General features: G+C 39.0%; 1 protein-coding gene across 1 annotated transcript in view; it reads right to left on the bottom strand.

Moving 5' to 3' along the window:
- The window catches only part of LOC122813724 (eosinophil peroxidase-like), a 341523-nt gene that overhangs the window by 4893 nt on the left and 321010 nt on the right, over positions 1 to 15620 (bottom strand). The window contains exon 11 of the mRNA XM_044086190.1: positions 12571 to 12776. Within this exon, the coding sequence (XP_043942125.1) occupies positions 12571 to 12776 (206 nt within the window). The remainder of the gene's footprint in view (positions 1 to 12570; positions 12777 to 15620) is intronic.

The following is a 15620-nucleotide window of genomic DNA, read 5'->3' as shown; positions in this document are numbered from 1 at the left end:
TGTGTGTGTGTGTGTGTGTGTGTGTGTGTGTATGTGTGTGTGTCTGCACGCATGTGTATGTGTGTGTGAGTGACATATCTCTTATGTGCTTATGAATACTAAATTTTACTTTTTTAGTCTCACTTATTTAGTGCATATTACATTAATATTTTAATATGTGTTTGACCCCATCCACTGAGACAGCACATTTATCATACTTTCAGGTCTACAGGAAAAGGATTTTCTTATTCTATACCATTCATTATGTGTAGTCAAGTGTTCATTCATTCATATATAACTTAAAGTGTTCATTTATTTATATACAGTTGTAAACACTGCTATTTTCACAAGACTGTGAACCTCCTTGCCAGCTTCTTCTGTGTCAATGTGCATTTTTTTGAAAATTACTTCTTAGGTTCATGAGTTCATAGGTACTTACTAGACTATTGATCTATTAGGAGCTTTAGATACCTAGCCATATATTCTCATGAAAATTTTAGTCCTTACATTTTAAATATGAATAACTCAGAAATGAGAAGAACATTTACTGTTGGCCCTATCCACGAAGGACAAGGGTGCTGAACCATGAATAAATTTGCTGTTACCCATCAATCTGAACAAATTAAAGTTGTGAAGTAAAGAAATGGGATTCTTAGTGATACATCTCTGTACCTCCAACATGTTCTGTTTATGTTGTTAAAGAGATTTAGATCTCTTGAGTGGGTTTTAATGTCCCCATAAGATATCTAAATCTCTTGAGTGGGAATGAATGCCTCCATTGCATTTGTGAATATGCCATAGGTGTGACAGGAAGGGGTCTGTTGAGGCTCTGTATGAGAGGGAGAGTTCATCTCTCAGTAGCCTGTATCACACTGAGAAGAGGGGCAAGGCATTAAGATGGTCCTCATAGTTTTAATGGTTTAGGCCTTGATTTCTTAGTAAGGAAGCATTGCGAACATTCACTTTGTAGCAAATGTTTGGACACGTACATATCAAAGGAGGCATTATACTCCATGACTGGTCTGATGAGTGAAGAATGCAGTAGAATGATCACATCCCTGGTCCTGGATGCCATACCCTTACTAATAAGCTGTGCAAGGAATAAGCACTTTCTTACAATAGTGAATATATGGTGATAAAAGACAGTTTATTGTCTACATAGATTCCCGGGTCCCAAATTACTGGAGCAATTTTCAGGGGTATATTGCCAATTTGACAGTCACAAGGGACTTCTTGCTTGCCAAAGGATGCTATCATGCACTTCTTGGCATTTAGTTTTAGTCCATGGTTTTGACTCCAGCTATTGATTTGGAATAGGCCCTCTTGGAGGTTCTTGGTTTCCTCTGGGAGATTGTAATTTATGATGGCACCATGTTTACAGTTATCTGCAAACTTGGTCAACCATAATCACTTAACAACTGCTTTCACCTCAGAGAAGTAAATGCCAAAGAATAGAAGAAGTAAATGCCAAAGAATAGAGGCCCAGGTATTGAACACTGGGTTGCACGACTAGTGACAGGCATTTTGCAGCTCTGTCTCCTGGGTTCTATTTGTGATCCAATTTGCTATCCAATGAGTCATATAGGGATTAACATTCAGGTGGAATAGTTTATTACAATACCCAAGTTTTGGATGGTGTTGAATGCCTTTGAGTGGTCTAGATATGTTTTGTGTACTGATTTGCTCTCATCCATTAATTCAGTAACCTTCTTAAGGAAGACAACCAGGTTAAGTAGGCAGGATCTGCCCTTAAGAAATCTGAACTGGCTTGGGTCAGGAGTTTATAGGTTATCTATGTCCTTATTTATTAATTTCACTGTGATCCTTTCCATAGCCTTACAGATGAGGCTGGTAAGACTTATGGTTTTATAATTTCCCATTTCATTTGATGCTTCACTTTGATACAAGGTGTGGCAGTTGTTGTCTTCCATTTGTCCAGCACAAAGCCTTTTTGGAGGCTGACATCAAGTAGCCTCTGTTGGAGTCTGTCAGGTCCTATTTTAGGCTGCCAATAAGCAGCCCAGTATTTTATTTGGCCGCATAGAAGCAGTATTCATGGCCTTGGCTTGAGGACTTATTCATGAAAGATTTGAGGGGGGGTGTCAATTTAAGTGTGAGATCTGGAAATGTAAGGGGGTGAAGGGGGTGGTGAAGTTAGAGCAACATTTATCAGCTAGTAGATTGGCTAAGTCCCTGGGGTCTGAGTATGTGATATTTACTATTGGCTCTGCACCATTCTGGGCATTGTTTCTGAAATTTCTAACATAGTTAAAGATGACTTTGTGGTTATCCTTTGCCCTGGGTGACAGTTTTTACCTCACATATTACTTTGATTTGACCAGGTTCCATATTTCCCTGTTAAATTTACCAAGAGTTTTTTTTTACCTTGAGAGTTACATTTATTTTTATGTGCAAAGAGTTTTTTAAATTTTGTTATAGAGCCTGTTTATATTTAGGTGCCACCATACGGGTCTATTACATTTATTTTTATGTGCAAAGAGTTTTTTAATTTTGTTATAGAGCCTGTTTATATTTTGGTGCCACCATACGGGTCTATTTTTCAATTTGGCATTGCATTTACTTTGGACTGCAAGTTCATCTGTTAGTTTCAATAGATTAGCCTTAGTATAATCGCTGAACACCGAAGTATTGAGGGATATTATTAACTTCAGTTTTAAACTGAATGTGTCTCATTTGTGGTCTCTAGAAACACCCTGTAATCACCAAACGTTGAAATTTAATATGAAGCTTTCAGGTCTACACCCTTCATCATAAGAGTTTTTTAATTTTGTTATAGAGCCTGTTTATATTTAGGTGCAACCATACGGGTCTATTTTTCAATTTGGCATTGCATTTACTTTGGACTGCAAGTTCATCTGTTAGTTTCAGTAGATTAGCCTTAGTATAATCGCTGAACACCGAGGTATTGAGGGATATTATTAACTTTAGTTTTAAACTGAATGTGTCTGATTTGTGGTCACCAGGCAGAAAGCTACAATTGGTAGGGGTCAGACCTGTCATATATTAATGAGGATAAAGTCCAGGAATTTATTGTCTATGATTGAGATGTGGACTAACTGGTCTGGAGTGTTTGTAGTGATGTAGTCCATTAATCTCTGAGAATATATGTTAGGTGATACGTATATACATATTCCAGTTAATGGAAGGGTATTTGAAATACCTTAGGAGTATCCTGTTTAACTTAATTCATTGAGACCCCATACCTGTTAGGTAGGAATTATGGGCTGAGGGGGACATAAATGGGGTCGTCAGTTAACCATGATGTGTAAGGGATCTTGTTAATGGTAAGTTGGACATGGAAGAGTTCCAGATTATTATCGTGTCTAACTAGTCTGGAGGTAAAATGTTCGTTTACAAATATGGAGACACCAGTGCTTTCATTGCCTTCATCTAGTGCGGGTGTTGAAACCCTGCACTGACGGGGTGTTCTCAATAGTCTTGAACCAGGTCTCCATAACAATGCATATATAGAGGTTTTCCAGGGTAAAGAGTGCTTGTAGGGAGTGGAGTCTAGGACTGAGCAGCAATACCTTTACATTATCCAGCTTCTGTTTTGTTATGTTGGAAGATTTCGAGGTCTAACTTTGCCTAAAAAGGCACCAAGGGGGTAGACAAAGTTTTAGCCTTGGGGGAATAGGTGCAGACTATTCCTGGGAAAGCAGTTAGGAATGTCTCTCATTTCCTTCCAGGGTGATACCTATTGGACCCCCCTTCGAATGACACCAGAAGCTACGCCAATTGCTAGTTGTGGAAGTCAATAATCATTTGTTTGTTCTGTGACAACATTCTTGGTGATGGAAAAATGCAGCTTAGGACAAGGTTCATACCTGCCACAGACACATATTCTATGAGCTCCATTATGACTCTCTGATACATATTGCACCCCCTTCGAAATGATACCAGAAGCTGCTCCAAGTGCCAGTTGTGGAAATCAATAATGATTTGTTTGTTCTGTGATAACATTCTTGGTGATGGTAAAATGCAGCTTAGGACAAGGTTCATACCTGCCACAGACACATTCTGTGAGTTCCATTATGACTCTCTTCATATAGTCCAGGGAGGTACATCTAAAGTTATTTTATACCCAAATGTACTATATTTGTGTTAGATGTGTAACTGTGGGGCAATAACTTGAGTGCCTGCATGATGTGGCAAATCCTGGCACCTGATAGGCAAATGACTATAACTCTCTCCTTGTGCAGCCTACTGAGCGGTGCATCTGTGTGTCTCATCATGGAATCAGCTTTGGCTAGGATGTTGGATTGTGTAGAGGTTTGCCTTATGGGTTTTTGAATTGAGACACTGTGAATCCTAGATGCATGTTTCAAGGTGGGTGATGCCTGTTTCGTGTATCTGTGAGGCTGCTGAGGTTACTTGTTTCTTAGGTTACATCTAGGATGCCTTTGTGGTTTAGGTACATTGCTTGTAAGAGTCTCAGCAAATGCAGGCCTATGTATTTGGTCTGATACATGTATGATACAGCAGTTTTATGGTATTGATAAGCTGCTTGTTATTTGTAGTGTCTTCATGTGAGAGTTTTGGTTTTAATAGCATTAAATAGCTACACCTCTCACACACCATGTCAGTGTGATTAAGTACTAGGTGGTTGTCAGTAAACATGAGATAATTGCTACGTTGTCTCAGGATGCCCATTTCAACTAATGGCTACTGAGTCTGTTGGAAAGTGCAAATCCATAGTTCCAGGTTCTTAATAATGTGGGCTGAAAGACAGTAATGCCTATGAGAATTGGACTTAATTACTGGAGATGGGTCTGGTAGTGGAGATCGTGCTGGTTTCAGCACAGCTGCATGCAGCTAGGAATCAATGCTCCTTAGCACCTTCTGTCACCAGAAGCAAAATAGTAGTAGTAATCATAAATTGCTTTCTGAGAAGTAGTATTAAATTAAATGTTGATGAATTCAGCACACTTGCTATAGTCTTCTCTTGTTAGATACCTTGGATATAACATACAGCAGCTAGATGCAACAAAGAGTCTAAACTACACAAAGGCTTTGAAAAGTTTCCCACCCAAACTGCTCCCAAACCAATCAGTGAAATCTCATACACACTGCCCAGTCAGAGCAAACTGGAATTAATGCCCCTCTGTTCCTTCTCTACAGATCGTTTCCTTACAGTGGTTTAGTAAATAAAATGTTTCATTTGTGATTAACAAAATAATTAAATGTCAATGTTGTAATATGTTCCGCCTCTCCTACTGCAAGATGCCCTGCTGGTAATTTTGGACATACAGAATAAATAGTTTCATGTCCCGAATCAAGATTTACCTTATTAGCTCAAACATTCCTAACTTGCTGATGACCACTCAGCTTAAGAAATACTCAGAGTGGCAGTGAATTTAGACAAAGTGTTTTACAGGGGAAAAGTCCCCTGCACCCCCCCCCACCACCACCTGTGAGGGCTCTCCCCTACATCCCCCAACTATAAACAAGCTGTTTCTAAGAGCTTACAAACCTGAACACAGTTTGTGTATTCAAGTTTCTCTCACAAGAATACACAGATGATCATTCAGCTTTAAGCAAATAAATATTTAAGTAAAGTACAATCCCCATTCACCCCAGTCACAGAAAAATTCACAAATTCTTAGTGAGGTTTGACTGCTACCATTTTGCTTTCTTTGGTTTTGGTAAAGGTAAAGCTATCTCACAACAAAAGTTGTCAACAAATGCCTAACTGTTGTCATGATTTACATTCACATTCAAATGACTTATATTTCTCCTTAAACAGAAACCTCTCACCCTCCTATACAAGAAATCTGGACAAAGCCCAAAAAACAGGGACAGATTTAAATATTGTTATTATAAACTGAGAAAGTTGCTAGAATAACACAGTTTGTAGTAGCATCATTTTTCTGCAGGATATGAAGTCTGAAACTCAAATGTATGCCAGTTTTTAGTGACTTTAATCCTCAGAGATTTGCCAGAAAAATAGTATTTTTAAGAGAAGGTGACCAAAAATATGAGGCAAATATCTGGGCATTTTACAAAAATTTGGACATTTGAGAGGTATGTTAAGGTGGAGTCCTTGCCAAATATCAGGATTATCTACAGCAGGTTCCGACTTGTTTGCACCAGTTGCCAGTCACTTTAAACAGAGAAAAAGCTTGACTTGTTCTTGAAGATGGAAGGATTCCTGGAGAATCCACTTACAGGGAGACTGTTTTTTCACCTCAGAGACAGACAATATGCTTGGTGCTGTTTTCCAGTATGCAGTGATATTTATAGATTCATCAGGAATTAAACCCAACAGTCGTCTGCATATGAAAAGGTTTCAGTAGTATTTTTTTAAACTTGTGAGATCACTGAACACAGCCACAGAAACACATCTTTCCACTGATGATGCAATCAAACTGTCCTCAGACAGGATCTGCTATTTGTCCCATCTCAACCAACACAAAAAATGATAACAGATGTTTCAGACTATATCTGAGAAGCCATTGCCAAAATCTAAGAGCACAGGAAGTATCATCTTTTGCTCAAACGTCCTTACATGCTGCCTGCTCTGTGGTATACAGGGATAAAACCCTTGCAGTGTCCAGGTGAGCTGAGTTTTAATTGTGGCTTGAGTGTCTGTAGTAGCTGGTCAGGGAGGATGGGATTAAGTGATAGTTGCTGTATCACCCATCCCAGGAGTGGGAGGAAGATGTAGCTTCTCACAGGTGAGACACCTAGTGGCTATACTAGGTGTTATCCAGTGGAATTTGAGACAGCAGGGCCTGCATTTTCATGGTGTTTTGCGACAGTAAAGCCAAGGGGAATCTGGCATATGGAAAAATACTTCTTCTCAAGAGACAGCCATAGCAGTCTAAAAGGAATCACCAAAGAGAAGAGGGTACTCCCAATGGTGAGAAAGTAGGCCACCTCCCAGGAACAGCAAGCCAGCCTTCTTCATATCACCTGACTCTTGCTGGGGAATGGAATGGCTTATAGAGATTCATGGGGCATAAAGAAATGGGCTGTAGGGGTCTTGCCCAGCTTTGAAATGTCTGCCTCCCATGTCACTGGTGTGGGTGGACCAAATGGATGTCAGTAGTTGAGTCACTGGTCAAGGTCCTGGGAGTGTGAAACCATAGTAGTATAGACTTATTCTCTTCAATATAAACAATGCTCCTTTTGGAAACTTGTTAGCAAATGAAGCTGAGTCTTTGGGCCAGCTACAGTATTATGGAGGATAACAGTCTAGTGTACTCTCTAAGCAGATGGCGCAGTGGTGTAGTGGTTAGTGCTGTTGCCTCACAGCGAAAGGTTCTCCACTTCGATTCTTGGCTGGGGTGCCTTCTGTGTGGAGTCTGCATATCCTCCCCGCATTCATGTGGGTTTTCTTCAGGTGCTCCAGTTTCCTCCCACATTCCAAATACATGCAGTAGGTGGATTCAACACTCTAAACTGGCCCTAGGTGTGAGTGTGTGGTGCACCCTCTGAGGATGGTTAGGCCTCGGGCTGCCAACCCAGCCCTGTAAAACCTGTACCTGCTACGGAAACGACTGCTGAAGGGAGCTCATTGCCCAATGCGCTAAATGCACGGGAGCAAATCCGAGGATCCAGGTATTCTCTAAGGAGGCAGATTGCCCTTTTTCATTACTGGATACTTAGCAGAGGAGTGTTTATCAAAATCATGGACTATTGGGATCTCCCTAAAATAGGCTTGTTGTGTTTTACATAGCCTAGTGTCTGTGCATGACTGTAGAGGTTACAGTGATTCCCTGAGAAACAGAATTTAATATTTTTTAGCTTTTAAATAGATGACACTGGCACAAAATTATCTAATTTTAGAGTGGGATTTCAGCCTCATGACCCTACACATATAATACATTTTACAGGTAATATCATCAGCACAAGAAATAAAATGATTGATAGAAACTAATAGTAAAGTTAACACAATGGATAATTTTTACAATTTCTTTAATGGACTCCTACATTAAGAACGATACTATACTCCAGATGTTTAATGTTTGAGATGGTCACCACTCTTGGAAATAAACTGAAGAAAAACCCTGTAGTATGTTAGAAAAGTAAGTCTAATAAAAACACTAGAATATCGGGTAGTTAGTCAAAAAGAAAGTTTTAGTATGACCCTTGATGAAAGTGTAGAGTGAAGGTGTTGATTTTTCTCAAAGGTTATAAGTATGCTAGTAAATTTGAATGAGCCAAGAACAAAGGAAACAAGTAAATAGAATTTTAGGTACAAAAAAGACAGGCCTGGTAGAGAGAACACCAACGAGCTGGGAAAAGAAGGAAGAAAATGTAAACAGAAAAAGAAAAGGTAAGTATTTATTAATTGAAAGACTTTTCAATAGCATAGATAAAGTCATGCCTACAACTCAAATGACTCAGTTTCCAGAGCAGGCTGCGGTATTGGATAAACTAAGTAAGGGAGGGTGTGACAGCGAATAACTGTTGTTGGCTTCATCATCCTCAGGAGGGACAGAAGTCACCAAGGCCTGCTTTGCTGGTAACACCTGGCGGTGGTTGGTGGAAACATTAGGATGCAAAGTACCACTGTGTTCTTTCAGGTTTGCCAAGCATTACTCGTTGATGAGCCTGTGCGAAAGCATGCATGCATGGATGGTGCTGGTACCACAGTAGCTGCTTCTGTGGTAAATGCATCAGGCCACCAGGGACTGGAGAGCGAGGGATACAAAATAAAAAATCGCAGAAGTACCAAAGACAATGCTGTACCTGAGGCTAATCCATCTTTCTCAGCACCAGACACAGATGAAAGATGTCCAGATTATCATAAAGGAAGTACTAGAACAGCATTTCTAAATTAAGCATTCCAGATGCTCCCTGAAATGATGAAAAGAGAAACTGTATTATGTCACAAAGGCCTAATGTTGTTCTTACTAGATTTACTAATAAATTTGTTTAGCATTTTACTCAGTAAAAGTCAAGCACCTATGGGGCTCTGAAGCTTGTAGTTACAGTTATCTTTTAAAAACAAAATGGTACAGTAAGAGAACAGAGGCCATTTTAGACCTAATTGTGTTATTTGACTTTATGACCAGTGACTGGCAAAGTTATAGCAGTCTGAAAGTGGCATCTGCCTTTTTTATGACATAAGATTCAATTTTTTCAGATTCTTCTGAACTGATCTTCTTAGTTTCAAATGTGTGCTCACTACATGTGGCCTGGACTCATGTCCAACAAGACTGACCCCTGCTTTTTGGGATAAGGCTATACTTCTCTCCACTTCTGTTAAATTTTTTGAGGTTTCTCTTCCCGAGGACGTTCCAGTTTCTCAAGCAAGTCTAGTTTGGTGGTTATAACTCATTCAGAGACTATGTTTTAGCAAAATAGAGAAACATGTTAAATCACAAAGATTTTCAGAAAGTAAGTCTTATTTGCAAATCCTTAACAACTACAAAAATGACCCCCTACATTGACAGATATTCTCTGAGCTATAACAAAAATATATTTTTGCTTTCTGGCAACATGACATGTTAGAAATTTATGCATTTACTTATTCTTTTTTTCTTCCCATATGGCTCCCTTTCCTTAGCAAACTCAAGGCTTCCCTTCTTCTTTCAGACCTTATTTGTTTGTTACTTTTTGTAGTTTGAAACATAATGCAGATGCACAGAAAAATAGACTTGTGTGGGCATGCCTACTCTGATATGTTGCACTTCATCATCTGCCAGTTTAGCTTTTCTTCTTTGAGCAAAATAATTTTTCCATCTACATTAAAGAAGGTCCTGGTGACTCTTTTCCAAAAGAAATGTGCCTTAGATGCTAGCAGCCTACATATTTACAGTGGAAATGTCATTGAGCAGGTTGTTTATTCGCAGCTTGACTTTAATTTACATCATGGGAGTACTGAGTCCATGCTCATTTCCAAAGTAAGATGGTCCTTATTGATTTACCAATTGATCGTCTAATGGTGCGGGATCAAGGATACTATGCTGTTTCTTCTTCCCCACAGCTGATCATCAGCTGGCACATCTTAAACCACCCCCTGACAACCCATCTCACATCTGGATCAATGAGGAGCTTCAGGAGGCTGGAGCAGCACCATACTGCTAGTGTTGCTGCTGGGCAGTGTGCGTCCTAACTCACTGGGCCTGTGGCATCTTCGCCTCGCAAGGTTATAGCACTTTCTCAAATGCACAAACTGACAGCTAAGCAGCACACAACTCATACCACGTGGAGCTTGCCAGTTTCATAATGCTGCATTTTTGCAGTGAGCCATGGCTGCCTTCCTCTCCCAAGGAAGGGTGAGCCAATGTCAGCTGCTCACTCCCGTCTTCCTGCATCTCCTGTAGCACTTGTGCCATTATTCAGAATTCATCTAGAACACAGTAAGGGCTTTATCCCTCTGTACCATGGGACTGCTAATGTTACTGCTCTGTTTTGGTCCTCCCTGATTATTTGCCATTTCATACAAAAGGCTACCACACTGTTTTAGACCATTTGTAAATTTACTGTGAAGTTTTTGGCACTGTTCTGAATTGGTTTGTCTCCTGCCTTTCAGAATGCAGTCAGTGGACAGTGTCAGGAGTTAATTCCTCTTTCTGCTACTGTTGGTGTAGCACAAGGTTCTGTTGTACATCCTATGTTGCTCTCTGTGTGCACGCTTCTAGTAGGAGAGCTAATTAGTGGAAAAGGCCTGTGACATCACTGCTGTAAAGTCAGGTCATTAAACGTAGTTTCAGCAAACATAAAATGGTCGAAGCGAGTTCAGTGAAACTACATTTGGTGACGGTAGAGTTTGCCTTTTTTTTTCTCTGTACTGTTCTGTGACCCCAGAGTTAGTATATATACGTTTGGGAGTGTGGAGGTGCCATGCCATCCCAATATGGGGCTGCAAGGGGGCTTACCCCTCTGCAAAAAAATGTTCCTCAGAATGTTTGCTGAAGGCAGTTTTAGTGAACATTTTCAATGTTTTTTCATTTGTTGAAACTGCCTTCAGTAACTCGACATGAATCGAAGATAATTTGTAACTTTACCTCCCCTTTCCTCAGAACAATGATCTTCTGTCGATTTCTCCAGCAGTGACTTGGAAGACTTACAGAACTCAAGGAGTAGTAATTATTTGTTAATCAATACTTTCAAGACAATTGCCATGGTATTTTATGCCATTTTTAGAAATTCTAACAGTGTAGCCCTTAAAATCCCTACCATATTTTACAGTGGTGGTTGGATTTTTTGGATAAAGGAAGAAATCCTTGTGTGATCTGGAGCAAAATTGTTATACTCAGAAACAACTTGTCAGCTGTCATTAAATCACCATGATTTTACTTAAGGAGTATAGCCCATGGCAAGAACTTTCTCACTCCTTAGGAATATATTGAGGTTATGCATGTTCTGATTTGTTCTGAGCAAGACTAACACGATTCACTGTACCTCTAACCTTCTTAACTCAGAACCTGCCCAACTACTGATGCTTCAGTATTCTGTAGCCCAGTTCCTTTTAAAGTTCTCCTGGTTCCACTCACATAACTCCAGTTATGCAGAATACGTCCTGACTCTCATTCTGGTCCCTCATAGTATTTAAAGTTTCTGTGTTAGTGTATTTAGCCCTTCAGGAACTATCCCCCCCCCATCTGAAGAAGCTCCTTTCTACTGAAATTGTGCTAGGTCACAATACACTTCCTCCCAGGAATTGTTGGAGGTTCTAAGAAAACAACTGGAAACATCTTGGTTTGTATCTAATCAGCGCCACGCCTCTAGAACAGCCTTCTCCACTGGCTGAGGAAGTCTCATTCCTGTCATCTTAAAGATGTCTCTTAAGACAGACCTTATTGGGCCTTCAACCAATCATTACATTTACTGCTTTTATATATTTTAGACTTTCAGCATTGTTTATTTATTTATCCCTTCTTTGTCCTGATTACCAAGTGTTTGTTTCTACCTGATTTTATTGCAAAGCCTTCAAGAAACAAGCACTTAAATAAATTTGAAAATTTTAAAAGCTACAACCAACACATCCTACAAGACCCACTAGACCAGCTCCTATGATCTGTCGCTTCTCACTCTTTCTCTACTGGTTCCATATATTTAAGGAGAGTATTTCTAAAAGTTGGATAACTAGATTAATGTTCCATACCTCCTTGTATAACTTTTGTAATGGCACACACATGACTGAAGGTGATTGAAACTGCATTGGTTAGGTTTTACCTAAACAGTGATTCAAAGGAATAATTTTTTAATATGTTTAGTGATACAAAGGACTGTTTAAAATGCTGTGCATTTGCTGTATATAAATAAGTATAAAAATTGCCACCAGTGGCCACTCTTGCTGCTTCGTAACAATCCTGCATTAAAAAGGTGACAACAGCAAGTGTATTTGCTGTCTGTAGCACTTAGTACACTTTGTAGTATATTTAAGTCTAAAAAGTGATCTGCAGTTTTGTTTTGTTCAGTAGTCCAGTCTTATTCCAGGAAACTGAAAATAAATGTTACAATCACACCTGACTACTGATTGACTGTTTCTGATTGCTGATATAATGTGTATTGTACCATGATTATATTCTGATAATTGTTGGACATTTGGGAAGGAAGACATGAAAAGTATCAGAAATATCTGAAACTCCAAATATTAATAAGGCAACAAACCAGAATTGTAGTCTTTCCAGGCACTGAGGTTGACCTCTGGAATTTTGCTACAGTTGACAAAGCCCTCTAAGTTTGGATAAAAAGTAAATGCTTCAGGAGGTACCAGCTGAATGTGGGTATTATCACAGATAATCCGAGAGAGGCTCACATTCTTCAGTGCTTCACGTTGCTCTGGAGTAAACACACTTTCATTCTGCCACCAAAACCTGATTATCAAAGAGAAAAAGTTGAATATAGTGAGAGAAAATAGTAAAAATTCTGATTTGCTGCTTAAGTGTATCATCTCCATCATATTGCTACTCCTAACGTCTGCATGAATAATATTGATTTATGCTGATATTCATGTGAAGCATTTTTATGCTTCTCCAGGTTCCCTACTAAACCACAGCTATCGCTGAATGTGCTGCTTCACCCCCATCTCATCATAAGTACCCAATGTACTCTTTGCTGATGAGTGTGTTTGTGTCCCTTCAGTGCAAAGGCCTCACAGCTTCTCTTAGTGGACAGCTTGATGACTACTCTGTATAAACCTTTTGAAATCAAACCTCAGTGGTGCAAGAATGAATGGGGGTCAGAAGTCATTACAGCAGTTTGACCAGTCAAAATCCATATCACTTTTTTGGCTTTTGGCTAAGATCAAGTGTGTAGAATAAACAATGTGCATTTACATGAGGCGTATACAGCACCTGTGTCTGCATCCTACACATTGGGCATCCATCATTCCTCTCCCTCCGAAGCTGTCGCTGCATTTTGCAGGGCTGCATGGCTTCCAGCAGTGGTTACAGTAACAGTGAGTAGTCCCACTCCCCCCCACAGAGAATGAGAGAGTGGCACACAGCCTGATTATTGTATCTAATCTGGCTAAACCCTTCTGGTAGCCTGTGGTCATTCCTAAACCTCAGTCTCCAAGAGTGCAGATTGATGTCATCTCTTTATGCTTATAACCAAATATTTGTTTTAAATTTTCAGTATGGTCCTCAAAAAAAAAACTGTAATATCATCCTGGCAAATAAATTTAAGGACTTTTTTGCTCATACATTACTTCCCTTCTTTACAGTTTCTCAGAATACCTCTGTGTCAGTATTAAACTTGCATAGTTTTCTTCCCACACTTAACAAAATTCTCATTTTCTATTTTTTTATGTCCTCTAAAACTAAACTTTTAGGACAATTATAATTATAATAATAATACAAATAAAAAACTATTTGTTAACCAGGTAGGCCCACTGGATACACAGTCAGTTTTTCATGGTTGACCCAGGAGCAATGTCTAAGTAACTTGTTCAAGGTCACACAAAAGGCAAATGAGGGCTGTAAAAGAACTCAGACTTCAGTCCTGAAACTCTTCATCTGCCATGTCTCCAAATGGCAGCTCCAGTTATAACAAAGCCACTCTTGCACTCTTAATATCTCCCTAGTTTCTAGCATATTTTCTTCTAAATTCAAATATTCCATAAATGTTACTATTTCTAAAGTTATTGCTTTTACTTTCTTAAGGGATTACAAGGGACCTAAGTCTATCCTCTTCTCCAACTTATTTTTTTTTCTGAAAAATTAATATGCAAGCAATTTCTAGACCTCATTAACAAATACAGACAGATTTCTCAAGTGCAGCTTAAGTTTATCTCTGGCCAAAACACCCTTGAGGCTATATGCTTCACCACTAATACAGTGCGCTGAAATATGGAAAAGGTTTAACAGGTGAGCTATTCATAGATCTAAGGGGGTCTTCAAAGCTGTAGACTACCTACTTCTTCTCTATAAACTAAACAAGGTTTTGGTAATGGACCACTTTCCTGGTTCAGTAGCTACTGAAGTGAAGACTTTCAATGATGCTTGATGCAATAGCCTGTTAGAAGTAGAAAGCTTTAAAGTAGGACTAATGCAGGGCTCAGGTTTGACCCCTTGTACTAATGTTCTTATTCATCACTGACTTGTCTGTTGTTTTGCTTCCATTCTGTCTGACACTGTGTACTGATGATTTGTTACTAATTTGACCCAGATACACTTGTAGGTCCAACCAAAGCCAAACACAAGGAGAAGTCAGCTCAATATGAAAGTGGTATGAAGCTAGTAAACTCACCATTAACTAATGCAAAACTGTAAATGTATATGTATATATACAGTGGATATAAAAAATGTACACACCCCTGTTAAAATGCCAGGTTTTTGTGATATAAAAAATGAGACCATAATAAATAATTTCAAAACTTTTCCCACATTTAATGTGACCTATAACCAGTACAATTCAATTGAAAAGCAAACTATGTTAGGGGAAAAATATAAACAATACAAAACATACAATAAGCTGGTTGCATAAGTGTGCACACCCTTAAACTAATATTTTGTTGAAGCACCTTTTGATTTAATTACGTCATTCAGTCTTCTTGGGTACACACCTGCCATCAATTAAAGAGACTCTGATTAACCCCAAATAAAGTTCAGCTGTCCTAGTAGGATTTTCCTGACATTTACTCAATTGTCTTCTACAGCAAAAGCCATGGTTCACAGAGAGCTTACAAAGCATCAAAGGGATCACAGGGTATGTGTGTGTGTCATTTAGTATCCCAAAAACTTAGATCAACTAATAATCTCAATATTAAGAACCTAAAACATTGATATTGAGCAAGTCCACCTCCCTAAATACTTAAAGTTATTGCAAGAACCATCTCTAACATTCAACAATCCTGTAGAGATAATCATTGGTAAGATAACACAATTGAAAGCTTGTTATTCCATCTCTTATTTGCTAACTTTAGATTTAATGGGAGCCCTGGAAATTAATGTCCTGATAACTAAAAATAAGTTATGTGCTCCTATTGTTGCCTTGCATTCTAGTCACAATACATGCAATAGGTTATTTGACAAATTTGGTGTGGTCCTGCTCATTGCCACTAATTTATATGTGATAGGCAAGGACTACATTCAGTTACCATTAGTAAGATTTGTAGTATTTCTGAAAAAAATGGGGGTAGGGCACAACCTGCTGCCACCAATTTATATGTGACAGGCAGGGGCTAGTCTCAGCATCTGCACCACTGCTGCTATTTA

The sequence above is a fragment of the Protopterus annectens genome, chromosome 10.part0 (assembly GCF_019279795.1).
Source record: "Protopterus annectens isolate FY-2018-M chromosome 10.part0, PAN1.0, whole genome shotgun sequence".
Lineage (NCBI taxonomy): Eukaryota > Metazoa > Chordata > Ceratodontiformes > Protopteridae > Protopterus > Protopterus annectens.
This window is presented reverse-complemented; position numbering and strand designations above follow the sequence as displayed.